Below are 23,440 nucleotides of genomic sequence, written 5' to 3' on the forward strand. Positions count from 1 at the left end.
TATGTGTTTTTGTTTAGAAATCACTAGGATTAAGAAAAAAACAGGTAAGTTCATTTTTTTGAAGCTGTTCTCAATTGTTAGTGAGAGAAAAGGGAATTAAGAAGCAGGAAAATCTACAGGGCTGACAAAAAGAAGAAAGTTAATACAGAAACTGCAGCATAACTGTTAACAGTAGTCTTTCTGAACAGTCTGAGAAAAAGGTTAAAGTTTTAGCCATGAAAGAACTGAGAGGGACAAAGGTGCTGTAAAGCTAAAACATTTAATTAAAGGCTTGTTTTCTGAGCTAATGCTGAATAAGGGACTACCTTACACTTGCATCTATGGAAGCTCAGTTAAGCTATTTAGAAACCCTGAAATCAAATAATATATTAAAATATATAATTAAGTATATAAGGTATCCAAGAAGGCTGATATTTGGCATAATTATAAACTAGTATCTTAAATTATATCCTAAATATAGAATCAACAGGTTGGGAAGAATTGGAAGTATAACCCTAGTTCCCTGCTGGCAAGCTACAGAAGGAAGCCTTAGGATGAGATTTCTTATTACTTCTGTGCATATAGTCCTCCCAGGCACAATATCCAAGTGTAGGTAACTCTGGGAGTTTTATTGTGTTCCTGGAGTTCTTAATTTAATCTTCAGGCCAAGTCTGTAAGACTTATGTAATTGCTCACCTGAAGAGCTTTTTCCATTTATATGGCACTATAGATAAAACTACAAACCCTGTCAGTGATTCTCCTTTTAACTCCACTGGAAACTCGCTCCCCTGGCTTTTGGCTCCGATCTCCTAGAGGAAAATGAGTCCTGTAACAGCTTTGTAGCTTAAGGCACTTTAAAAGTTTCTTGGGATAATATGAATGTGAGGTGTTTCATCAACTGCTACTACTAAATTCTGATCTTGAAATCAATGCTTGGCATTTAATGCACTTTGCATTATGTGATAGAGAAAAAAAAAAAAAAAAGTTCTGTAAAAGCATAGGGAAAGGCTTGTAGTTGACTTTGTAGGAACGTCCGTGCTGTGTTCGCGTATTCAAGCGATGCATTCGACGACGGCTCGCTGTGGTGCACCGGGGGCTGCGCTGGCCCTGTCTGGCGTATTCAGCTGGGAGCACCCAGCACCCGGGCTGCAGTGCGAACCGCTGCTGCCACCAAGAGGTGACATCAACGGAGATCCCGGCCACACGGGCTCTCCCTGCACAGGGAGGAGACGCTTGCCGAGCTGACCAGCCACATCTCCAGCGGAGGCGTTGAACGAACCCCAAGTGTTTTAACAACGAAGCGGGGCCCGGGCTCTGCCCCCGGGCTGCACCGCCCTCCGCGGGGGAAGCGGCGGCGGCGCTGGCGGAAACGCGCGGGGGCTCCGCGCGTCCCGTTCCCGGGGAAACCGCCGCTGCCCCGGGGCTGGCGCTGCGGGCGGCCCGGCTGCAGCCAGCGCCCCGGCTGCAGCCAGCGCCGCGGCGGCCTCTCCTCCGCGGGGCCTGCCCGCCAGCCCCGGCGCGGCCTCTGCCGGGGCCTCCAGAGTAAACGCGCCCGGGATTGGCTTCTGCCAGCGAAGGGGGCCATATTGGATCGCCTCATCCCGCCGCGCACACACCATCTTATCGGCTCGGCTGCCGCCTCCCGCGGGGGCTGCGGCGCGAGGCGAAGGTGCCTCGGGAAGGAAACTCGCCCGCTCCCGTTCCCCCTCCCCGCCTCCGCGCTCACTCCTCCCCGCGCACGCCCCTTCCCCTGCCCGCGGCCTCCGCCCGCCCGCCCCTTCCTGGCCCCGCCGGCCCGCGCCGCCGCCCCCCCGCTCCCTCCCTCCCTTCCTTCCCCAGGCGCCGTGTCAGCGCGCGGCGGCGGCCCCCGCGCGGGCGGCCAATCAGCGCGGGGGTGACAAATATGCAAATGCGCCCCCCAGCCCGTCCCCGCGGGTTCGCTGGGGCCGGTGGGGTCGCGGCGCGGAGCGAGTGAAACTTGGCCCCCCCCCCCAGCGCGGCCGCCCCTCCCTCCCTGCCGGCCTGCGCGGTGGGCGGCGGGGGGAGGAGAGCCCGGCACGCCGCGCCGCCCTCCCGGCTCCACCGCCGCCTGCCTCTCCCGGCCTGCGCCAGCCAGCCTGCCACCCGGTGAGTGCCGCCCTCGGCCAGCGGCTCCCTGGGCGCCCGGGGGGGGCGGGGGGAATCCCCGCGGGGGGGGGGAGGGGAAGCCGCCCCCGCCGCTCCTGCCGCCGCCTCAGGGCCGCCGCGTCCGCCCGAGGCCGCCCCGGCGGGAGCTGTCAGGCGCGGGGCAGCTCCGTGTGCCTCCTGCCGGGCAGCGCCGGCGGCTCCGGGCGCTGCCGCCGCCGCCGCGTAATGGCGAACCCGGCGGTGAGTACGTGCGGAGGGCCGGGCTGCTCCCCGCCGCCTCCGGAGCAGGCCGCGCTCCAGGTGCCGGAGACACCGGCTGGCCCCGGCAGCCCTGCCCGCCCCTCCTGCCGCCGGGGGCCGGCGCGGCGCGGCCTGCTCGCCGCCCGGGCTCTCCCCGCTTCCGCCCCTCGCCGACAGCGGCTCGCCGGCCGCGGCGGAGGCGGGAGGAGGGAGGGGGGCGGCGGCGAGACGAGCTTTTCCTGGGGGCGGGGGCGCCCGGGGATGCGGTCCCCGCCGCCCCCGGCCTCCCTGCCCCGCAGCGCGACGGAGGAGGCGGCGCGGGGCCCAGGGGCGGCCGGCGGGGGGGTAAAGTTTGGAGGGGAGGGATTTGGGCCTTCCCCAGGTAGCGGGTGGGGGAGAAGGCGGCGTGTCCTGCCCGTGGCCTCTTGCAGGTAAGAAGATGGCAGGGCGAAGGGAAGAGGGCTGGTCTGCTCGGGGAAGCCGGAGGTTGGATGTTCGTCTTTCCCCCCCGCCCCCCCCGCAGCGAGAAGGTGGCAGGAGGAGAGGGCCGGGTGGAGGGAGGCAGGGCAGGAACATCCCCAGCACCTTGTGTGGCTGAGGACGGGGGCGCTGCGGGGCCGGGAGGGGATGTGGCACCTTCCCAGGCACGGACGTGGGAATGTTGGACCTGCTTGCTCCGTACAAAAGGTAACAGAGGTGGGCAGAGGGAGGAATTGAGATGATTTTGCGAGGCAAAGCCAAGCAGTGGGAGAAAGAGGAGCTGAGTTTGGCAGCCTGCTGACTTGGATCCACGACAGCAGAAAACATGGGAGCCGGGGAAGGGAATACGGGAGGGTGGACACGGGGTGAGGTGTGTCTTGGGGGGATGGAGATGCCATGCAGCTGCTGTCCTTTGGGGCTGGAGGGTTTCTGAGGTGAGGAGAATCCTTGGCATGTGGCTGCAGGTTCCTGCTGCATGGATGGAGGCTGTGAAAGGGCGAGGTTGGGATTTATGGACTGGCGTTTTCCAGGTAGGGCCGCAAACTGAATTCCTTCAGAGCTGACGAGGAGAGGATTTTGAGGCTAGCTTGGTACTGTATGTATATAGCACTTTATTCCAGTGAAGTGGGTAAATTATGCTATTTCCTACTGAGGCTTAAAGCAGTGAAATGTTAAAACCACTCCATTCCCTCTTCACACACAATTTTTTGTGAACCCGAATGAAAACCGGGTGAAAAGAGTCCAGAATTATCTCATCTGTCTGTATAGCTTTGACATTGAGGTTGACGCGTACACTTTTGGTTCATAAGAAATGGTTTGCACTCTTTGCTGTGTTTGCATCATAAGTGCCTTGAATCTTTAGCAACTAAAAACTTCCTTCAGTTCATGAAAGTTGTTGAACTTCATCAATGTGAGAAAATACAGCTCAGTCTCCCACCCTTACGTAGAAGAGATCTGAACCCTTTCGTCTTATAATACGTGCTCATGGGGGGCAAAATAACAACCTGTGTAAAGGGATAAGGTTCCTAGTTCTCCTCTTGTGTCTTCTTTGAGACTTCATAAGAAGTAGCGGTAAAAAGTAATCCTCCTCTCAGGAAAACTAGGCCCATCAGTCCTGAGAGCCCTCTACATCTGTTTTTAAACCTGTGTCATTTGACACCATCAAGTTGTCATTTGGCAGGTGTGAGGTAGAATTATTTCCCTTTTTTCACGTGTAATCATTTATATGCAAATATAAATATGTTTAGCATTCAAGGCAGAATATTAACGTTCAGTCATCTTCGAGCAATATGGATTTTTTTTTAGCCTGGCTCTGAGTTTTAATTTATTGGTGCATCGATCAACTTTTTGCTAGTTTCTTTTGCAAGGTAGGCATTTAAAAATTAATAATTATTCTTATCTTATCCTTTAGTAACTGTTAAAGAAGGAGTAGCAATTAGAATCTTTTGGTTTTACTTACTCACGAAGTTTCTACACATCCCCAGCCCCTCACACCTCCAACTAATAATGACTTTTTCATTGTTCCAGCGTCTGGCAGATGAGGCTTCCAAAGCACCATGGACTTCAGTGCCCAGCTTTTGTAAACCAAAGAGCAAAAATTAATGCACATGTTCTTGAAAGTGAATGAATTCAGGGATCTGTGTGTCAGGCACTGTGTGTAAATCACAGGCACCCAGAGAAGTTAGTGGGAACTAAGGTAGGATGTGAGCTTCAGATATCGACAACTCTGGTTACTGCCCATTGTCAACTTTGAGCTTAAAGTAAACGTGAAGTAGCTTTCTCTCTCTCTTTTTTTTTCCCCATCATTGGTGGGTAAACTACATCAATTTATTTTACGCTTAAAAGATGATAAGGGCAGACACATAACTAGTTACAGTGTGTCTGCGCTGGTTTACTCTGTGCTAACTCGTTTGTGTTTAACCAAGTAGTTCTATTTATAAGCATTTATGATGCTCTTCATGATGAAGATGTATTAACTTATCTCACTCTTGAGTAAAGCTGTCACTTATGCTGTAAAAAGAACCAGAATGTTAAGTGTTCAAATTTTTCAAGAATTTTGAGGAATCTCAGCACCTACTCATTTCACATCAGCTGCTGGTGCTAAATGCTCCTGAAGATTAGTCCAAGAATTCAGTCATGGAGAAATGTTGACGAAAGCACAGTGTGCTTTTAAAAAAGTCTTTTCAGTGATGTTATCTAAAAGATGTATGGCATGAACCACTACTAAGAGACTACAGAGGCCCTAAACCAGGCATTGTTAATTCGTTTCCTTTTATGAGAGAGACAAGTTAGTGATGCAGGCAGATTGAAACAAAAAGATTGACATGCTACTTTAAAATTGCCTTGTTTGTGCAACCCATAAAGTAAATAGAGCACTTCTGTTCTTACTTGCTTTATAGAGCTAGTCGTAAGATTTTTTTTTTTTGTGTGTATGTTTCAATTTTGCGATACAAGTTTTCCCTGTAATTAGACTATATATATCCTTCAAACATTTCAAAAGTACAGTAAGCTGGACAATTATACATTTTATGGGCCTGGATTCCTTACAGTGCATTTTTTTCTTTTTTATCAGTCTTGTAGACATAAGTCTTCAGACGCTGCATCATTGTCTTTCTTGGATACTTTTCATGCAGTTAAGGGTGGGGATAAGTTGGATTTGATGGAGTTGCATGGCACAATCCCATTCATCACTGGATTGCAGTATTCTACTTCTTTGCACCACTAGATCTGAACTAAAGTCTCAACTATGTTTGGTACTTCTGTTCATAAACCATCCTACTGAAATATTTTTTCTGTGTTTAACTGAAATCAGGTAACCCTTAGTGTTCAGTTTCTTTTCTAACCAAATTAGTTTTGTGGATAACCTTATATTCTTCCACTGACCTGTCTATATGTGTCCTTTTAATTGTCCTGCTTCTATCCAGCTATGGAGCTGTGAACTTAATGAACACGTAGAAATCTCACACTTACTCAAGCTTGCATAGTTTCTCTCCCTGTATTTCTAGTGCTCTTCATGTAGTTAGAAATGGTGCTTCAGGACTGCAGGTACCTGTGTACACAGAAATGGGTTGTGGAGAAACCATCTGTTTATTTAGTCAAACATTCAGGAATTGATAGCTAGCATTATTGGAAACATGTTAGGATATTATTGAAGTATTCTCTTTCCCCTTCAGCAAAAGAAACCATGATGCTAAGAAGTAATTCTTTTGCTGATACAACAACCACTGGGAAGAGTTTGCAGCTCTTGCTTTGGCTGAAGGAACAGCAGGATTCTCATATTTTATCTGTCTGGCCAATTCATAAACGTGAGAGTAAGCTGGCCAAAAGTCAAACAGGCTGAACATGTGACTTATTTACAATAGTGCAGGGAGGAGAGATTTTTTTTTTTTTAAGCAGTATTTTTTTTCTGAAGTATTACATGAACAAAGTATAACGTAGTTTACAACGACCGTGTTTTTGAGTAACTGCAGTGTTGAAAACTTGCAGAAGGCCAACTCTAAATCAAACACTTGTTAACAATGCGGTTAGTGAAGCTGTAGCTTGACTTCAGAAACACAAGCATCGTAGTAGTTATTTCAAAACGTATCTACAGCGGTATTCAGATGGATGCACGGCAACCTTGTAGAACGAGCATTAGTGATCAAGTAAAAGGCCACTTTTGGCAGCACCTTGGAACTGAGTTCCCCTTTCAGAGCTGCCTTTACATTATGTTCACTCTCTAAGCTGCAAGAAGCAAGTTACAGGGGAGGCAGCATTTTTTTTTTAAACTGAGAATTCAGCAGAAATATATTGGTCTGATGTGGCATCTGTCAGTGAGCAAATGTGTCGATCTTTGACTTCATTCATACAGATGACCAAAGAGGTACCAAATATTAATGTCTTTAGGCCACCACTGTATGTGTATCTTTCTTTTTTTTTAAGATACATGTGTTTGTTTTAATTTTAAATCAGCAGTTGAAATTAGCAGGAAGATGGAAAAATGTTTCCATCCCTTTTCTGAAGACAAATAGTAATTTTTGAATTTGCTCTTTCTCTGAGTCATATTAGAAAACGTAGAGACTCTGGTTACCAAATTATTTCCTTCTGAAGTGTGTTCTTGGACACTTCTCCTTGTGTTGCATGAGCAGTATTAAAAGGTTGGTTTACTCTTTTATGTAGGTCACTAAAATTCAGAAATTCCTCCAAAATGTGTTCTGCAAATGGCTTTTGAAGAGTAAATGCTTTTATTACATTTGATACTTAAGTCCTTAATGAAGAAGGTTTTAAGCTTCGGAAACATTATGTCTATATAATGGCATGACTATCTACCCATCTGATATTCTATATGTTAGAAGAAATCTGAGAATTAAATAGGATATATTTTTGTTTTCAGTTACCCTGTAGTAAAGCCGTTGTAGTTAGTGACTTCCAGCATTAAAAATAGCGTTGGGTAGGACAATGGGCCTGATTCCATATAATATGGTGTTGCTTCTGAAAGTATTTTTTGCTGGTTTTCAGAAGCTAAACTAAAATTTAGCCTCAGAGCCAAATTTTTAGGTATGTTTTTAAGTACCGATTCATAGATACCCTTGAGGGACAGATGAGTGTTGTCCTATTGAACCGGGTAAGTTTTTAAAAAGTCCATATGTCAGGTTCTTGTGGCAGAGTATTGATGTTACAGCCGAAGTCATCTGGAGTGTCTTGTCTACTGCAGGTGGATTCAGGAACATGTCCTGAGTGTGCTGGAAACCATGAAACAAGATGAAAAATGTTGTTTTGCTCGAGTTATTAGCTGTTTTAATTGATTTTCTAATTTAAGAAGAGTATATTGAACAAATCACTCCAAATGTCTTGTTTAACATGTGCTTGAGAGGAACTTTTTTTTTGAGAGAGGCTTTCATATCAAGTCTCCTTAGAAATAGTTTCTTAAAAAAAACAGAAAAATCATATACAGCCTCTCTGAAAGGTCTGGGCTTCTGTTATATATGGAAGTGTTTGTGCCAGCTGATGTAGTTTGGAGTGGGAAGTCTGAACCCATTCTGTTCTGTCGCCTACTGTCATGGGATTCTAATCTGGTTCTGTCGAGACTTGAAATTGTGTTTGGTTTTTTTGCAGAGGAGACTCATAGCTGTCAGTGTCAGGTCTTCAGCACTGTTAGTCTGCTCCTGGGTCGGGATCCACAGGCATCTGTAGAACAGACGGGATCCTTCGCATTCTTCTCGGTGGTACTTCCCAGATTATAAACTCGCAGTAATTCACAAAGATGCTTATCAGGCCAGAACATGAGAATTGTTGGAAGTTGGTGTGTTATCAGATTGCGAATTGCAAGGGGACTGTGCTGTGAAGGCTTCTGTCTCTGATGTTTTGTAATGAAATCTTGGTTTAGGCCACATGTGAAAATGAGAAGGCTTTTTTTTTTTTTTTTCTGGTTTTCAATGCAAATATTTCTCTACATCTTAAAATAGCAACATGTAGTTCCTTAGTAAAGACACCGGAATTCAGAAGCATGGTTTGTAGGTCTAATTTAAGGTGTAATGCTGAAATTTATGACTAAACTATAGAAACTCTATAATGCTTACATCAGAAGTCTGAACAGCACCAAGAAGACTTTCTTTTTAAGCTTGCAAAGAAGCTTGAGTAACTGTCTTTCTAGTGACCTGTAAACTGTAAATTATGAATACATTACACTAAATATGTTGATCTAACTCTTCTGACAACTAAAGAAAGCAAAAAGAGGCATTCATGTTCCGTACAGATATGCTGAGAATTGTGGGCAGATCTCTTGAAGTTTGGTTTAGTGGGATTCAAACCTGAAGAGAAGAACATTAGGAAATTCTGTTATCTGTATTAGCAAAATAAGCAGGAACTCACTCAAGTCCTGAAATCTATGAAACTCTTCACAGGTACTTAGGAGAAGCAAAATGACAATAATGTTTAAAGAGCCCAACTAATTACTAGTATGGCTTCCTTCAGTAGTCTTGTGGCCAAAGCCCTGAACTTCCTAAGTTATTTTCACTAAGATAAACTGACTAGGGGATAAACTTTGTTCTTTTCAAGAAGGTTCTCCAAACTTTTGACATCTTTCTAGTTCATAAGCAATTGTAGCAAATTAAGATGCCATTCTCTCTATTGTTGTTGTCCCTTTATTGCAATTAATGCCCACAAAATATAAATGTCGAAATAGAATGTATGTATACACCTCAGCCGTTTTAATGCAAAGTCTAATGGGTTTGTTTAACAAGAGGAAGAGTTGAAACTAAATGGGGAGACTGTGCAATGTACGTGTTTGGTTCTGCAGGCTGTGCTTTGGTGGCAGGAACCCTTGGCAGAGAGGGGAAGGTGGTAGTGGAAAAGAATAACGTCTTAAACTTCTGCCGTTTAACTTTCTAGATGTATTTGCTAAGACAGAAGCCATAAAAACGGACGAGGATTTTGTACGAAACTAAATTGTTTTATGAAATTTAAGCAATGTTTTAAAAAATACCAATCGGGGCAAAGTGGTTATTCTAAACTAATTGAAATGAATAGTTTATTTTCTGTTACACTAAGGTATATAAAAGTCTGTGTTTTAGTCTCTAAACTGAGATTACTATTGTTCAGAAGTTTTTGTTAGTAATAGTGATGCTTTAGGATGCCATAAAGAACTTAAGGAAATCCCTGTGTGCTTAGGGAAATGCGTCCTTTTCTATCAGTATTTAATGAAGAAACTACATTAGTTGGACTGCGGAAGATAATTTTTATAAAACTTTTAAGGTAGCTTAATATATATCTAGGAATGCTTATAAATTCAGTTCTGGTTCTATTTAGTAGCATATAAACTTTGTCGTGTATCAGTAAATTTTCCCAATTCACGATCCAGAAGTAAGCATTAGGACTCTCTTCCAAAAGAGACTTTACAGAACCTTTTTTTGCCGTATCTCATTTAACAGATATATACATATACACACATATGTATTTATATATGTATATATAATTAAAAGTTCACATGCAATAAAGCTTATTTGAGAATCTGTTGAGATAGTTCCCACTTTGCTTCTTAAGAAAGCTTGAAGTTCCTTTTGTGTGTATTTCTCTTTGGCATCAGGGGTTCTGCTGCTGTGTAAAGTATTTCTTGGATTTTACATTTAGAATAATGTAGATCTGATAAATGTATATTTAGTTATATATGTTGTTTTCTTCTTTTCAACATAGGATTTTTCAAACTTTTTAAGTACTCCACAATTGTCTCCACGTTGGAAGCTGTTCAAGCAAGTGGGCACTGTCCTAAAGAGTAAGAAACATCTTTTTTTCTCTTTGTTTTGAGGATTCACAAAGAATCCAGTTGAGGAAGGATCCAAAACAGTTACGCTTTGGATAGCCAAGAACTTAAGATAATGTTTGTGTTATTTGGTAGTTACGGGTGAATTAGGTTTCTTTTTTAGACTGTTGAACTCTCAATTACAAAGAATTTTTTGAATGCATCTATTCAGTTAATTTAGATGTTGTAAAACCTTTATACTATAACTTTGTTTAGTCAACAAATAACTTTTAAATGAACAGAAGTTTATGCATTAAAAAAATGTCAAAATGCTGCATAAAATCTAACAGTTAAATAGTTTCAAACTTGATTGTCCTTTCTGGATGTGAGGGGGACTTTTGCATGATGGGAGTTCCAGTACAGAAAACCAGAACAACTGGAGGAAGTTTCCTGGCTGTTCTGATGCAAAATTCATGTCATTTCACACATAGACAGCAAACAAATATGGAAATATTTTAGCAGCCTTCACCTACGTGTGTTTGGGCACATGCTTATTGTTTATGAATGTTAGAGAAAAATCTCTGCATATTATTTAAGTCACTCTATTAATGTACAGCAGAGATGGTTTAGCAACCTTGGAATAACTCTTGAAGTTACCGAATAATAAAAGGAGGATAAATCTAATGATTTATGTACCAAATTAGTACCGAATAATTTTTTTTAATGGAACATTGCAGGCTTTTGATAGCTGTTACAACCAATTTATGTGTTTGACATGTTACAACATTGTCTCGAAGATGTGAGGAGAAGAAATAATCTTTGTGTGAAGGTCTGCTTCTTAATGCAGTGATATATGCTATCATTGTTAGAGGACAAAAAGCAATATACTACATAATTCAATAATCTAAGGCAGTCTGTTCTCTAACTGTATCTTTTAATAAAGATTAAAGGTTGAACTGTATTAATATTCTTGCAAAGCTGTTTAAGAGTTTGTCACCAAGAAACTATATTTAGGGAAAGGGAAGTGTGTATTTATTGGAACTGGAGGATGCTCTGTACCTTGGCGAGAATGGTTGTGTTTTTGAAAGGGTGGCGTTGTTTATGGAGAAACAGATTGGTGCAGCATGTAAGTTCATAAACTAACTGTTTGTTTGTCTTTTAATGTCAGAGGGTGTTTTTATTTGCTTTGAGGCTTTTATACACAGGCCCTAGAAGCCTTTACTTTCACCCCATGCACGTTTTCCCTGAACTGAGCAATGCTTTGAAGCCTCTTTCAGATGAACCGAGAACTCCTCAAGTTGAGCCAGGACGGGATAAACCTGTCACACCCTGGAGGGCCGTGTCAGTTCTGATTGGCACGTCCATCTGTCAGTGCGGAACAGCTTACTGCTGTTAAAAGAGAATATTTATGGGGCTTTTTGCATAGGCAGGTTTAAAACCTAACCTCAAAACCTTTTTTTTTTTTTCCTTTTGGTCCTTATATTGTGTCTTAAAGCTGCCCTAAAACTTTTGGTGTTCTGGCAGACTCTACCCTTGGCTCTTAGAGGTTTGTAGGGTTCGGTTGTTTTCCAGTGGTCCTACAAAATGAGCACTTGGCTTTGCCTATATATCAGACATTAATCCCGGTGTCCTTGTTTTGATGGCATCTATGAAATTTTTGAGTTTAAATTATTGCATTTGAATGTATACTCCTGAAGTTGGTTGTTGTGTGACTTGAGCATGTTTCATTTTCAGGTCTCTAATGATGAGGTATCCATCTGGATTTAAAGCACATCTCTGAGCTCCTTAATTCTTCGTTAAAGAGATGTGTTCTATATTCATGGGTAAGGATATTTTTTATCTTGACTTGGCCCCCTTTCTTAAATATCTTGTGATATATTTTTAATTTAGAAGATTTCAGCAACTGATTTTTACGTCTTATAGGTTAATCAGGTACGTTTATAGTATAGGGTTCTTTAGGTGCCTGTGCTAGCTAGGAATTAACTTTGGAATTCATATATCTAAGTATCAGTGTTCTAACTAAATCACTCTAACTCTTAGCGTTACAGATAGAGAAAGATCATGGTATATAGGTAAATAATGTAAAAATTGGTCTGTGATTTGAGATTTCTTTTCTGATATGTATAGCAGTTCTACAGGCCATAATTGTGCATGTCCCCGTACATCTTTTGAATTTGGAGTTTTGGGAAGAAAGAAACTCCGTTCTGGAAAGCAATAAAATTGAAGGATCTGAATTTTGTGCAGTTAAAAAACCAACACTTTTTTCAGTGATATAAAACATATTTAATCTGAAGAAACTTTGTGTTATTACACACCTGCAGTTCAAAACAGTAGAAACAGAACAACCACAAAAATCTCACTAGAAAATATGAATTTTTCTAAATGCTACTAGTATTTTTAATTTTTGTAGGGCTCTAAAAAAACCCCTATGATTACTTCATACATTAGAGAATTTGTCATGTGTTCTCTCCATATATTAAGCACTGCTTGCTGAAATATGATGTAGAAACCCTGTAAATTTACCTTGAGTTAAAAATTAATGTTAAAATGGATCTCTTAAGTATATTAAGTGGCCCAAACATATGCTGTGGGGCTTTCCGATATCATAGTGCTTCATACAGAGAGTTCTGTGATATAATTTCTCTTTGGTGTCTGTCCCGTTCGCAGTGAACACAAACATCTTGGAGAATGGTAGAAATTTGTCCGTAGTTGCGTTGGAAGACGGGTTTTCTTTCCAAGTGAGGTGTCATTGGTCATGTTGGTTGACTCGAACTTTTATGGATGACTATAACAATTTTAATTGAAGACCATCAGTTTCAAATCATTCTCTTCTGAATCTTCAAATCAAAACACAACGTACTTGAGTTACCTTTTGAGTATTTATCGTTATGTCTGTTAACTCTGTAGCAGAATAGAATTCTAAACGAAACCAGTATGTTGAGGGTATGACTTTACTAAAGGGATGGCTCATTACTCAAAAATAATTATAAATGCATTCCAATAAAAAGCAATTTTAAAATAAAATAATGCATATTTATATATACAATTGGATGTGTTTTTTTTAATTTAATGAAACAAGCTACCCAAACAAGTTTTCTCTTAGTTTTGGTGATACCAATAAGAGAAAATACATCTTTTCAATCCATATTTAGCTACAGATACCATGGCACTCTTGTACAAAGACTTAACTTATTCCTTTCTGTTAGGGAAGAAAAGAGTTCATTTCTACTAAATGTTCTGGGTTTTTTACTATGTTTCTGGGATTTTGAGCAATTTGTGCTGTCCCTCTGTGCATTTTAAATTTAATGTGTACATTGATCTTTAAATCTATAATAGAATATCATTTATGTTGGCGTGTCAGTGGGAAGTAACTTCTGTATTGTTTAATTTACTGCAGCTTTTTGAACTCGGCTAACGCTTTAGTTGTAGTTCAATCTGACAAATAGTGATAGTGTAATAGTCTTTTATTTTTAATATTGAGAGAGTGTGTCACTGTCATTTTGGAACATCGTGCAGAAGTGATCGGTTTTTTTAGTATCTGTTTTTTAGCGTCCTGTATTTCCTCTCCCGACACCACGTTCCCTCTGCTCATAGACGGGCAGATCAGCCCAAGCCACAAACCCGTCGCGCTGTCAGATGCTACGTGGGACTTAGCAAATAGAAGGATTTTTTCAGTCTCTTTGGCAGATCTCTTGTTCGGAAGCAAGCCTGTTCTGCCTGGTTGCATTGCTTTCCTAAAAAAATAACCCAACCAAACCAAAACCGACCAGCACAGCTCACGTTGTGTGCATGTGATGTAGAACTCTTCCCTAGTTATGACTACCTGTGCTCACCCCTTCTCAGTCTGTCAAAGTGTAAAAGTGTGGATGTCACAGTAATGTGCGGAATCTTGACCTGATTTAGTTGCTTATACCTAGAGTAGCTGGTTTTCCGTTGTCATTTCATCAGAAGTAAACAACTACGCAATTAATGAAATAAAACACCTCAGTTGTTTTTCTTATCTTTTCTTTTACTGCTACTCCCACTTCATTTTTTTGAAAGCAAAATTGGGTGTCTTTGTTCCATTCTGTTTTCTTAGGTGTTTGGTCTTTTTTAATGTATTCTGTAAAATGAATCTTTCCTTCTTTCTGTCTAACTATGTAGCTTGTCTTTTTACAACCCAGATCTACCGCATGCTAAGGTAGTATAAAAGGGGATCATCTCTTCGAGACTTTCAGGCTATTTCTTCTTGGTCAGTTGTTCTGGCAGGAGTAAAAGATTGTTCGTTTTGATTGTCCATCAGAATTTAATTGAGAAAGTTGTTTGTTTGTTTCCCTTTTTGTAAGTAGTTCCATCAACCACGTTAATGTGAAATCTCAGTTTCCTAACCGTTGTTCTTGTTGCACACGCTCAGGGAAAGGAACCAAACTGGGCAGAGTGGAGCCACTTTCATTTCTAAGTGGTTTTGAATAGAAGAAATAAAATCTGAGAAACATCTTAAAGTTTAAAAAAAGTTAGAATTACAGTAGCAGTACATGAAAGCTGCTTTTGCAGGTTAAGAGGAACAGCAATACTGCATTGGCTTATATTCTGTTTGTAATTGAAAAGACAGTTTTAGACCATACAGAATACGGCATGGTTTTTAAATGAAAAACATGGTTTATGCAGAGATCAGTATTTTTTCATACACTTGGACTTGTAAGATCTCTTTTCATACCATTTCTCTTGTCCTAATACTTTGTTTTAAATCTTAAATTCAAAATAGATGTCTTAATGTTAAGAACTGGTAAATTAAAGAAAGTATAGGTGTTCATTTTAATAAATAGTGACCTGGCAAAAAAACCAAAACCACCTGGGAGACGCTTCTGTTCCAATTCAAGTATGTTTGCAGAATAACTTAATACTTCTTGCTGAAAATGCTCTGTTTTGTGCAAGACACCAAATGATACAGTCGGCAATCTGAAAAAAAAACAACTTGCTCTTTAAATTTTAGACGCTTTAGCATATCTGAAGATGGTGAACCCTGAAATGTGTTTCAGCTTAACTTGAGGGATACTGTTGGTGTTTCCTGGTAATTAATTTTATCAAACGTTGTGTTATTTAAGAAACAAAATAACAAAACCCCAACCAACCAAAACAAAAACCAAACTTTTTTTTTTTTTCCAGAATAGTGAGTCTGATTTGTGATTTTTGTCAGGTAGCTGTTAGACAGTAGTTATCCTGTAGTAGTAGTGGCCATAGTTGCTGTTGCTTAGTTTTCTACATAAATTCAGGTTGGTTGATACAAAGTTGAGAGTTGAAAATACAAAGGGAGAAACTAAATGCTAAGAAGAAACATTACTGAGTGTCTCTGGGTTCCATTATATTAAAACAAAACAAACAAAACCCCAAACCAAAAAACAACCCCACAAAAAAACCCCCCAAAACCCCCCCCAAAAACCAAAACACTGCGGAAAATTCTAAATTTACCGGATGTTCTACAGTTGGTAAATTTTGTTGAAACCATTCTGGCTGATAGGGGGCAGTAACTTCTTAAATTCAGGTACCACATCCATAGTTTTCCAGTTGCTTCCTCAGGTTGTACCTCTGTGGTGCTCGTTTGACTGTTTAGAGTTGGTCCAAGCAGTTCTTAGACATGGATGTTGTAGAAGGATCTTGCAAACTTTAAGCTGAGTGAAGATTAGTTTTAAATCGGTGTACAATAACGGTAGAGAATGTAGACATACAAAGTATTAATTTAGTTTTTACAAGAAGTGTAGCTTCATCACAAAATCTCAGTGTAAGAGGGCACAAAGATGGCAAATTTTACAGCAATCTAAAGTAAATACAATGGAATTACTAACAGTAACAGTGATCGTTTGTGGTGAAATGTTTCGTTTAGACAAAACAGATTTTCCTCTTTGAGGAAGAAGGAAGAGTTCTTTTTCCTCTCTCTGTTTTTTAAACACGTGCTTCTTTACTGTAGTTTGCGTTATTGAGTAGGGATTCAAAACTAGTTTCCCCATTCTGATTAAAATGCAGCTCCAATAGGAGCTTATCTATGAGAAATATTTTGGAACTGTTAGTATAAAGCACTGGCTGCCATTGCATTGTTAAACTTGTAGTCGTCAAGTGCAATAGATGAAAGTCTTCAAAATGTTGATTTCCTTGAATGCTTTTCTGGAGCTGAAGGTAAAAGCCAATCCAAAGTTTGAATCGGTACCACAGATCTGTTTGGGGAAGGAGAAGGCTGGATAAAAGCGTGTTAAAACATAATTGTAGCTGCCATCATATTCTATATTAAGAGAGTAAGGACATGGAGAAGGCATCGCTTATAGAAAGCAGGTAAAAAGTTTTCTGTCAGAACTTTTTTGTTTCTTTCAGTTGGATGTGAGGAGATAGGACTGTTTCGTGTTTGTGGTTTTTTAGTTTGTTCGTTTGGGGTTTTTTGTGTGTTTGTTTTTTGTTTTCAAGGAAGGGACAGAAAAATGGTGCTTGTGTACCAGTTAAGTTCAGAAATGCGTCACAGTTTGTCTTCATATGCCTTCACAATTTGCAAGATGAGCATCTAATGTTCTCAGATTCAAGTGTAGCAGAGGAGGACAATTGCTCAATAAATTTGGGAGATGACTTTGTGTGACAGGCTGGTTCCTCCAAATCAAATATCCTTGAATTTCCAAGTTACGCTCTTCTGTAACTTGGAAAAAAAGTGATGAATTTTGTAGACACTGAAGAAAATGGATAGGGAGGGGTTAAAGTATTTCTCTAGTCAAAAAACAAGCTTTTTTTTTTTTTTTTTTTTTTTTACTTCATGACCTTCTCTTTGCACAGAACCTTTCTTCATAATAAATTTACATAGGTCTAATTAGCCCAGAGAGGTTTCTCGTGTATCTAGCCTTCAGATTTCCTGGTTTGCAAGTTCATCTGTGCTATCCATCTATCCATCTTGATCCTTGAAGTGGAGCTGACATCTTCAGGGTTTGGTTCCTTTTCATGCCTGCTAAGATTTGTTTTATAAAGCCTTTGCATTTTAAAAGAGAGTTTGTATTATATGTCTCTTCCTTCCTCCCTTATTTTCTTCATGCTGAAAGAAAGTAGGAAAAAACTAAGCTGAAAAGTGTTTGTTGGGTTTTGAGCAAAGAAGCCAAAATACGGGTTATCTCTGGGGATAACTGAGGAGCTGTATGCAGCCCGCTGAGCTCTTAGTCTCAATATGTAAACTTTTATTGATACAGGCTTCAAATTGGAGTTTTTAACGGTAGAGTCCTTGATAGCCTGGAACATGACATTTTACACGACTACCACCATTTCCATCTATCTTTCCCCAGATGAAAGTTTCTTTAATTAGATCATCTGTTGCATGTCCACGATATTCTTTCCTTGTACTTAGCCTGACTTGGTTGTCTTCTCTTAGCTAAAATAGTTCTCCCCCGACTTATTTTTTGAGTTGAAATGTCCTGAGATGAGAGAGAAACTGTATTAGAACCCTGCACATAATCTGCCTGGATCCTGATGGTGGTTTATCCTCCGTTGGAAGATGTTTGATACTGGGAAAGTCATCATTCTGTTGCTTTTAATCGTAAGCAGACAACTAAATCAGTGTTGGAAGATAATGGGGTCTAATTTATGTTAGACTCGGGATGGTAGGAAGTCCTAAATTTAAGCAATAAGTTGTAAATGTATCACCTGGAATCCACAACTACTTTGCTGTGCTGAGCTGTCACCTTCCTAAGCTTCTCTGTCTTTTTTACAGCGTGATTGTTCTTTGTACTCATAGTAATTAACACTCATACCAATCAATACCTGGGAGATGTCAACCAGTTGGTGTCTTTCACTGTGATACAGGATCCGCCTGTCCTTCTTCTGTGTAGACCAGAAGTTAAATATACATATGTTTATATATATAAATATATATGCCCAAACTCTCAACAAGGTTTATTCATTTAGGTTAGGCTTTATTCTGACTATGGGCACAAGGCTTAATCATTAGACGAGGAGTATAAGCAGAACGGGTTTTCATCAGCGTGTCAAAGACACTTTGTACTTAATAGGTACAGTACGAGCCTTGTCCATCAGAAAACATTTGGCATTTTCAGGGTGTCCATTTCTGGAAGACTTCTCTACTCATCATATTCCTAGGAGCGTTCATTAATGAAGCATTGCAATTCAAATGGAGGGAGAGCATGAAAGGAAGCTTTACTATTAGTACTATTAATAGTAGGGGCAGGAATTAAAAGCTGTGGCTGTTTTCTTTCCCTTTTTCTTCATGGTAGATACATGGATTGACAGGATTATTCCATGAAGATGCTCATTTCAAGTGATTGTTATTCTATTCTAGAGGCTTATTAGTTATCTGGAGAGGTAAATACCAGGCATTTTCATTCATTTCCCATTCCGTTTGATTACACTGGGAATGTGCAAGTTTTTAGGCTGAAGTTAAACTAAGCATCTTTCTCAGCTGCCTGAAATCCCTGATTGGAAGCTAATTATTTGGTGATCACTCAGCGATACTATGAATAAATAAAAAAAGAAAAGCAACTTGTGTTTCAAGACTATGTAAGTGTGTAAATTGTTGTTGAACCAAAGGTAGCTCTTTTCATGTGCTTATCTTTGGCTGTGTCACTGTATTCATCCCCTTGTCCTTCCTTTAAATAAGAGCTCAATCGTGTCTTTAAGTGAGATAAAATTTAGTTTTTCAGAATCTTACTTAATGCAACTTAAATAGAAGAACCAGAGTATCTCATCTTTTCCTACTGAAGTCAAGGTAGCTTTGTTTGTAAATGTCATTTATAACCTCTCAAGTTTCTTGCTTAAACAGACAGAATTATTATGTAAATGTTGTGTATTACATGATTTCGTTCTACAAATACATTTTAATTTTGGAAAACTAAAACCACAATTCTGTTACAATTTGTTAATTCTATGAAAATGGTAAAGGAGAATCTGAAATTGTGCTTAGGTAATAGAGCAAACTGAATGAAAAAACAAAACTGTTACATTTGAAACATCAAATATTGCTTTAATTACATAAAGGACAAAAGCGATAAATGCTGCACAGCGCATCGAGTATAAGCAAAAATAACTTAATCGCTTTGTGCTTTACACTGTAACGACATGAACAAAATATCAAAAATCTGTAAAAGTTCTGGGGATGTGAACAAGTGATGAGGAGAGTCATGTAAGTAATTTTTCTCTCTCTTTTTTCTTCTATAGGATGCTTTAACACTTTAAGACAAATGTTTCATCGGAAGCACTAATGGATGTTGGCGTGCCGTGGATAAGGTGGTGACCGCTGGATGTCATTTATTTCTGTTCACTGCAGAGAGCCAAAATTGACTCCATTTGGAGTTGAGAGCAAAAGCAGTACAGACCTATCAAGATGACTGATCCTATGATGGATTTTTTTGATGATGCCAATCTTTTTAGTGAGACATTAGAAGGTTTGTCAGATGATGCCTTTGTTCAACCTGGACCTGTTTCACTTGTTGATGAATTGAATTTGGGTGCAGAATTTGAACCTTTGCACATAGACTCATTGAACCATGTGCAAGATGCTCAAAATCAACAGAAGATGAGTGAGTTTGATCAGCTGAGTCAGTACGATTCACTGAAACTTCACTCAGTAAATCAGTCCTTTAACAGCACGGCTGACAACGTCTTATCACCGCACTCCCAGTTCAGTTGTTCACCAATTCATCCGCAAAACCAGTCCAATGGGATGTTTCCAGACGTGGCTGATGGGAGCCCTATGTGGGGTCATCAAACTGCCACAACCGTTTCCAATCAAAATGGGTCCCCCTTTCACCAAGGACATTCTCAGTCTATGCAGCAAAACAAAAGCTTTGTAGCACACCATGACTTTGCCTTATTTCAGGCTAACGAACCGCAGCATCAGTGTGCCTCGCTACGGCCGCCGCAGAGCAGGAGTGGCGCGGCGCAGGATGCTCTGAGTCAGCCAAAAGACTTCATGGAAGTGAACGTGTCCACGTCTCACAGAGTCAGTGTTAACCACCCGCCTGCGGTTTCTAATCCATCCACTTCACAGCAGCCTCTGTCCGTTCAGCAGTTTTCTCAAGCTGCGAGCGCTTCGATACATTTCTGTGGGAATCAAGAAGGAAATTTCGATGGACAGTCCCCAACTATTACTCCGTGTTCTGTCAATAATAGCCAACAATTTTCATCTCCCTATTCTTACTCTAACAACCACATTTCTCCTACCAGCCTTCTTCAGCCTACGACAGCTCTTTCTACCAGCCAGCAGACACACTCGATCTCCGACTTCACTGGAAGCGATGCCTTTACATCTCAAACAGGGACCAAGCAAGAAACAACAGAGCACATGTTGAATCCTAGTACACCTTTGAATTCAAATAGTTATCAAATGTTGCATTCTGCGCATCCTCAGGGCAACTTTAGTAGTTCAAAACTCTCTCCTGTGAATATTAGTTTCCCAGCTTCTGCTGGTTCTGCTTCTCAGATAAGCCATTTCACCGACCCTATAGAAAGCAACGGTTTTACGTCTTTAGAGGACAACTTACTTCATCAAGTCGAGACTCACAATGAACCGTTTACGGGACTTGACCCAGACGACCTCCTCCAGGAAGACCTTCTGCCACAGTTTGACGATTCCGCGTTTGTTCAGGATAGCACAAGCCATGTTTTGGAGCATGACCTAGACCACCACATCACCCCACAGCCGGTAACACCCTCGCCTGACCTCGTTCGGGCACAGCCTCCAAGCCAGATCCATCCTTGGCACTCTTCGGTTTCTCATCAGCATCCGCAGGACCGGGGTCGTGTCACCTTGCAGGGACAGGTATGGAGGGATTTGAGGGGCGAGGGGCGGGCTGTTGGATTTGGTTGAGCTGGTGAAATGATTAATAGGGACTGGAGCTCGTGCTGAATCACGGTAGCTGAAGCCTCTGAGCTGTTACTTGAGCCTGAAGAAGTCTAAATAACAGCTAGTTTAGGGAAAAGAAACCCACCCTGTTGATGCAGACCTTGCTTTCTCCTGTTGTTTTCTTACCATTGCAGAGGACCAGATTTATATGACCTGAAATATTTATTCTGAGAATATGGCGCCGGTCCTTCTCATGCTTATGTTTCTTAAGTAGAGCAGAGAAACTCAGTTGTTTTATGGTTTTCATGCGAATATAATGGCTTATTGTCTTTTGAAGTCCTCACAGCAAGATATTTGTAGGAGCTTTAATAAGGTTTGTGTCGCTGATTTCCTGCAAGAATTGTGCTGGTTGTGTTGCATCTTGGTCCTTTCTGTGGTGTCTTCGTGCTCGTTGGCTAAAAATACAAAATTTTGTTGTTGTTGTTTTTGGTGTGATTAGTGATAATAGAAAACATATAAAAGGGTATGCCTATGTTTGATTTTGTTACTTTTGGCAAAACCAAAAAACTCTGCGGTAGTTTTAGTGTAACGTGCACATCTACTGCAAGTATGAAAGCCCTCCGCACAGAGGACAAAGTAGCATAAATATGATATCGTACTTTTTTAGCAATATACAAGAGAAACAAACTTTGCAGACAGCATTTTTGAGATAATCTGAGAGAAATTAAAATGGTGTGAGCATTGAAGCTTTCAGAAAGAAAATACTTCAGCCTTACAAGTGGTTTCTCATAACATAGTGAATTTTCAGACGGTTTTAATTGAGATATTGAGTCCATTTTTTAATGGTGATTTTTATCTTCATTTGCATCATCATCTTTTCTTTTGTAGGAAGCATGTAAGTGTCAATAAATTGAACTACAGACTGGTGTTCCTGGATTGCTTTGGTCTCATGAAAGTAGCTAAGCTTTTCAAAAACAAATAGGACAAGCAGAGTTAGAAACCTCAGCATATGTGAGATTCTTGCACATTTTTCAGCTCAAAAAAGTCCTAAATCAAAAGAATATACGTCTTGAATAGAGAAAACACTCAATAACCAAAGGCACAAATAATTATTCTTTCAACTTTTAAGATGTATCAATCTTTAAAGCTATTGCTCTGGTTTTGGAGACCGATTTAGTGGCTTTCCTTGTTGATGCTTGAGGAGTGGTATCAGTGACGGCGTTACCTGTAAGTTCGTACCTTAACATTATCACAGTTTGGCTCTGCCTGGGAGCTTTCAGCCCCAATTTGGTTTGGCAGGGATGACTGAGACTTCTTCCCTTATATGCCAAAACAATATCTAATTTGGCAGAGGGAGCTGTAGCTTCTGTGTGGTAAGTGCAGATATTCAGCTGCCATTGATGGTTATCTGGGGTTTCCAAAATTGTGGGGCCGTCTGTTGAAATCCATGTACATTTTTATTTTAAACTCCTGTTTTAAATTCTAGTTGGGATTTGACTTGTATTTGGGAATATGTTTCCTAATTTTCAATCTGTGCCTTTGAAAATAGAGGCAATTCTGACATCAAATATGTACGTGCAGGCAGCTTTAAAAAGGCTGTAATAACTGTATTACTTCTTTATATTCTTGCCACCTATATTTTCCTTACCTGAGAATATAGAATGGTGTCTTATTGGAAAAAAAAAATACTAGGAAGGAAAGGAACTTCACTACTGACTCTTGGTTCTGCTTGGTTTGCAGGACACAGGCCTGTGGGGGAGCCAATCTAACACTTTTTTCCCCCCCCCTTTAATTTTGTCATCGGTGTAGCGATAAGGTTTTAACACATTTCATCTTTGGTCTTGGTTCAGCAGACTGCTTCTCCCTTACAACTTCTGCTTGTCTTTATGGAGCGTATAATTTCCAGTTCCTACTAGTGAAATTTTTTGTGTAGGATTGCGGTGCGATGTTGGTAGAACACCTATAGAGCTGTGCGGTCGAGATTGGCTTGATAAATGGGATGATGCGAGAGATGCGTTCTCTTGGTTTTGGCAAACATTCTCATTTTTTAGGTCGGGGAGGGGGCAGCAGAGGGGTCACTATGAGTTGTGAGGAGCACGTGGGATACAAGGCAGCCGGCAAAAAGTCTAATAAAACTTCCTGGCGTTGTGACTTTTCCATTGTATACACCACAGCCTTTTTAAGACTTATTTCGATCCTGCTGACATCAGTTGTTGCACTTTGTTTCGTGACCAGGAATAGACGGAAAGTTCTGAGACCTGTGGAGGGTGTTTAGGGTTTTGGGGGTTTGGGTTTGATTTTTATAGTGGTGTGAAAACAGAGCAACGTTACAGTATTAAAACTTTACCTTTTTCCCCTGGAACTTTGAAATGAAACAGACAGAAAACAGACAGTTATGAAACGGTGTGGTTTGGTTTTTATTATTTCAGGGTACGCAATAAATTGTATAAATTGGATTCTGACCTTGAGTTTATCTAATCAGCCAGCAGTTGAATGTTTCCTTCAGCAGCCGGTTGTGAAGCGGTAGCTGTGAAACTGTTTGACAAACGTATTGATAGGGAGCGACAGAGCAGCCGATGGAGAAGCCTCTTTAAATCAGC

The 23,440-nt window shown here is 40.9% G+C and overlaps 1 protein-coding gene across 5 annotated transcripts in view; it reads left to right on the forward strand.

The window, feature by feature from the left end:
* The first annotated feature begins 1,868 nt into the window (after positions 1–1,868).
* CHD9 (chromodomain helicase DNA binding protein 9) overlaps positions 1,869–23,440 on the forward strand; it is a 91,698-nt gene continuing 70,126 nt past the window's right edge. For 3 of the 5 annotated variants that reach the window (XM_065641272.1, XM_065641265.1, XM_065641268.1), the window contains exons 1-4: positions 1,869–2,106; positions 9,997–10,075; positions 11,777–11,865; positions 19,214–20,816. In XM_065641272.1, coding sequence (XP_065497344.1) covers positions 19,380–20,816 — 1,437 coding nt within the window. In that variant the 5' untranslated portion in view covers positions 1,869–2,106; positions 9,997–10,075; positions 11,777–11,865; positions 19,214–19,379. Of the gene's footprint in view, positions 2,107–2,263; positions 2,347–9,996; positions 10,076–11,776; positions 11,866–19,213; positions 20,817–23,440 lie in introns of those variants that run through there. The other 2 variants (XM_065641266.1, XM_065641267.1) reach the window with 2 other exon arrangements.

This window comes from Caloenas nicobarica, chromosome 9, assembly GCF_036013445.1.
Source record: "Caloenas nicobarica isolate bCalNic1 chromosome 9, bCalNic1.hap1, whole genome shotgun sequence".
NCBI classification, from domain to species: Eukaryota; Metazoa; Chordata; class Aves; order Columbiformes; family Columbidae; genus Caloenas; species Caloenas nicobarica.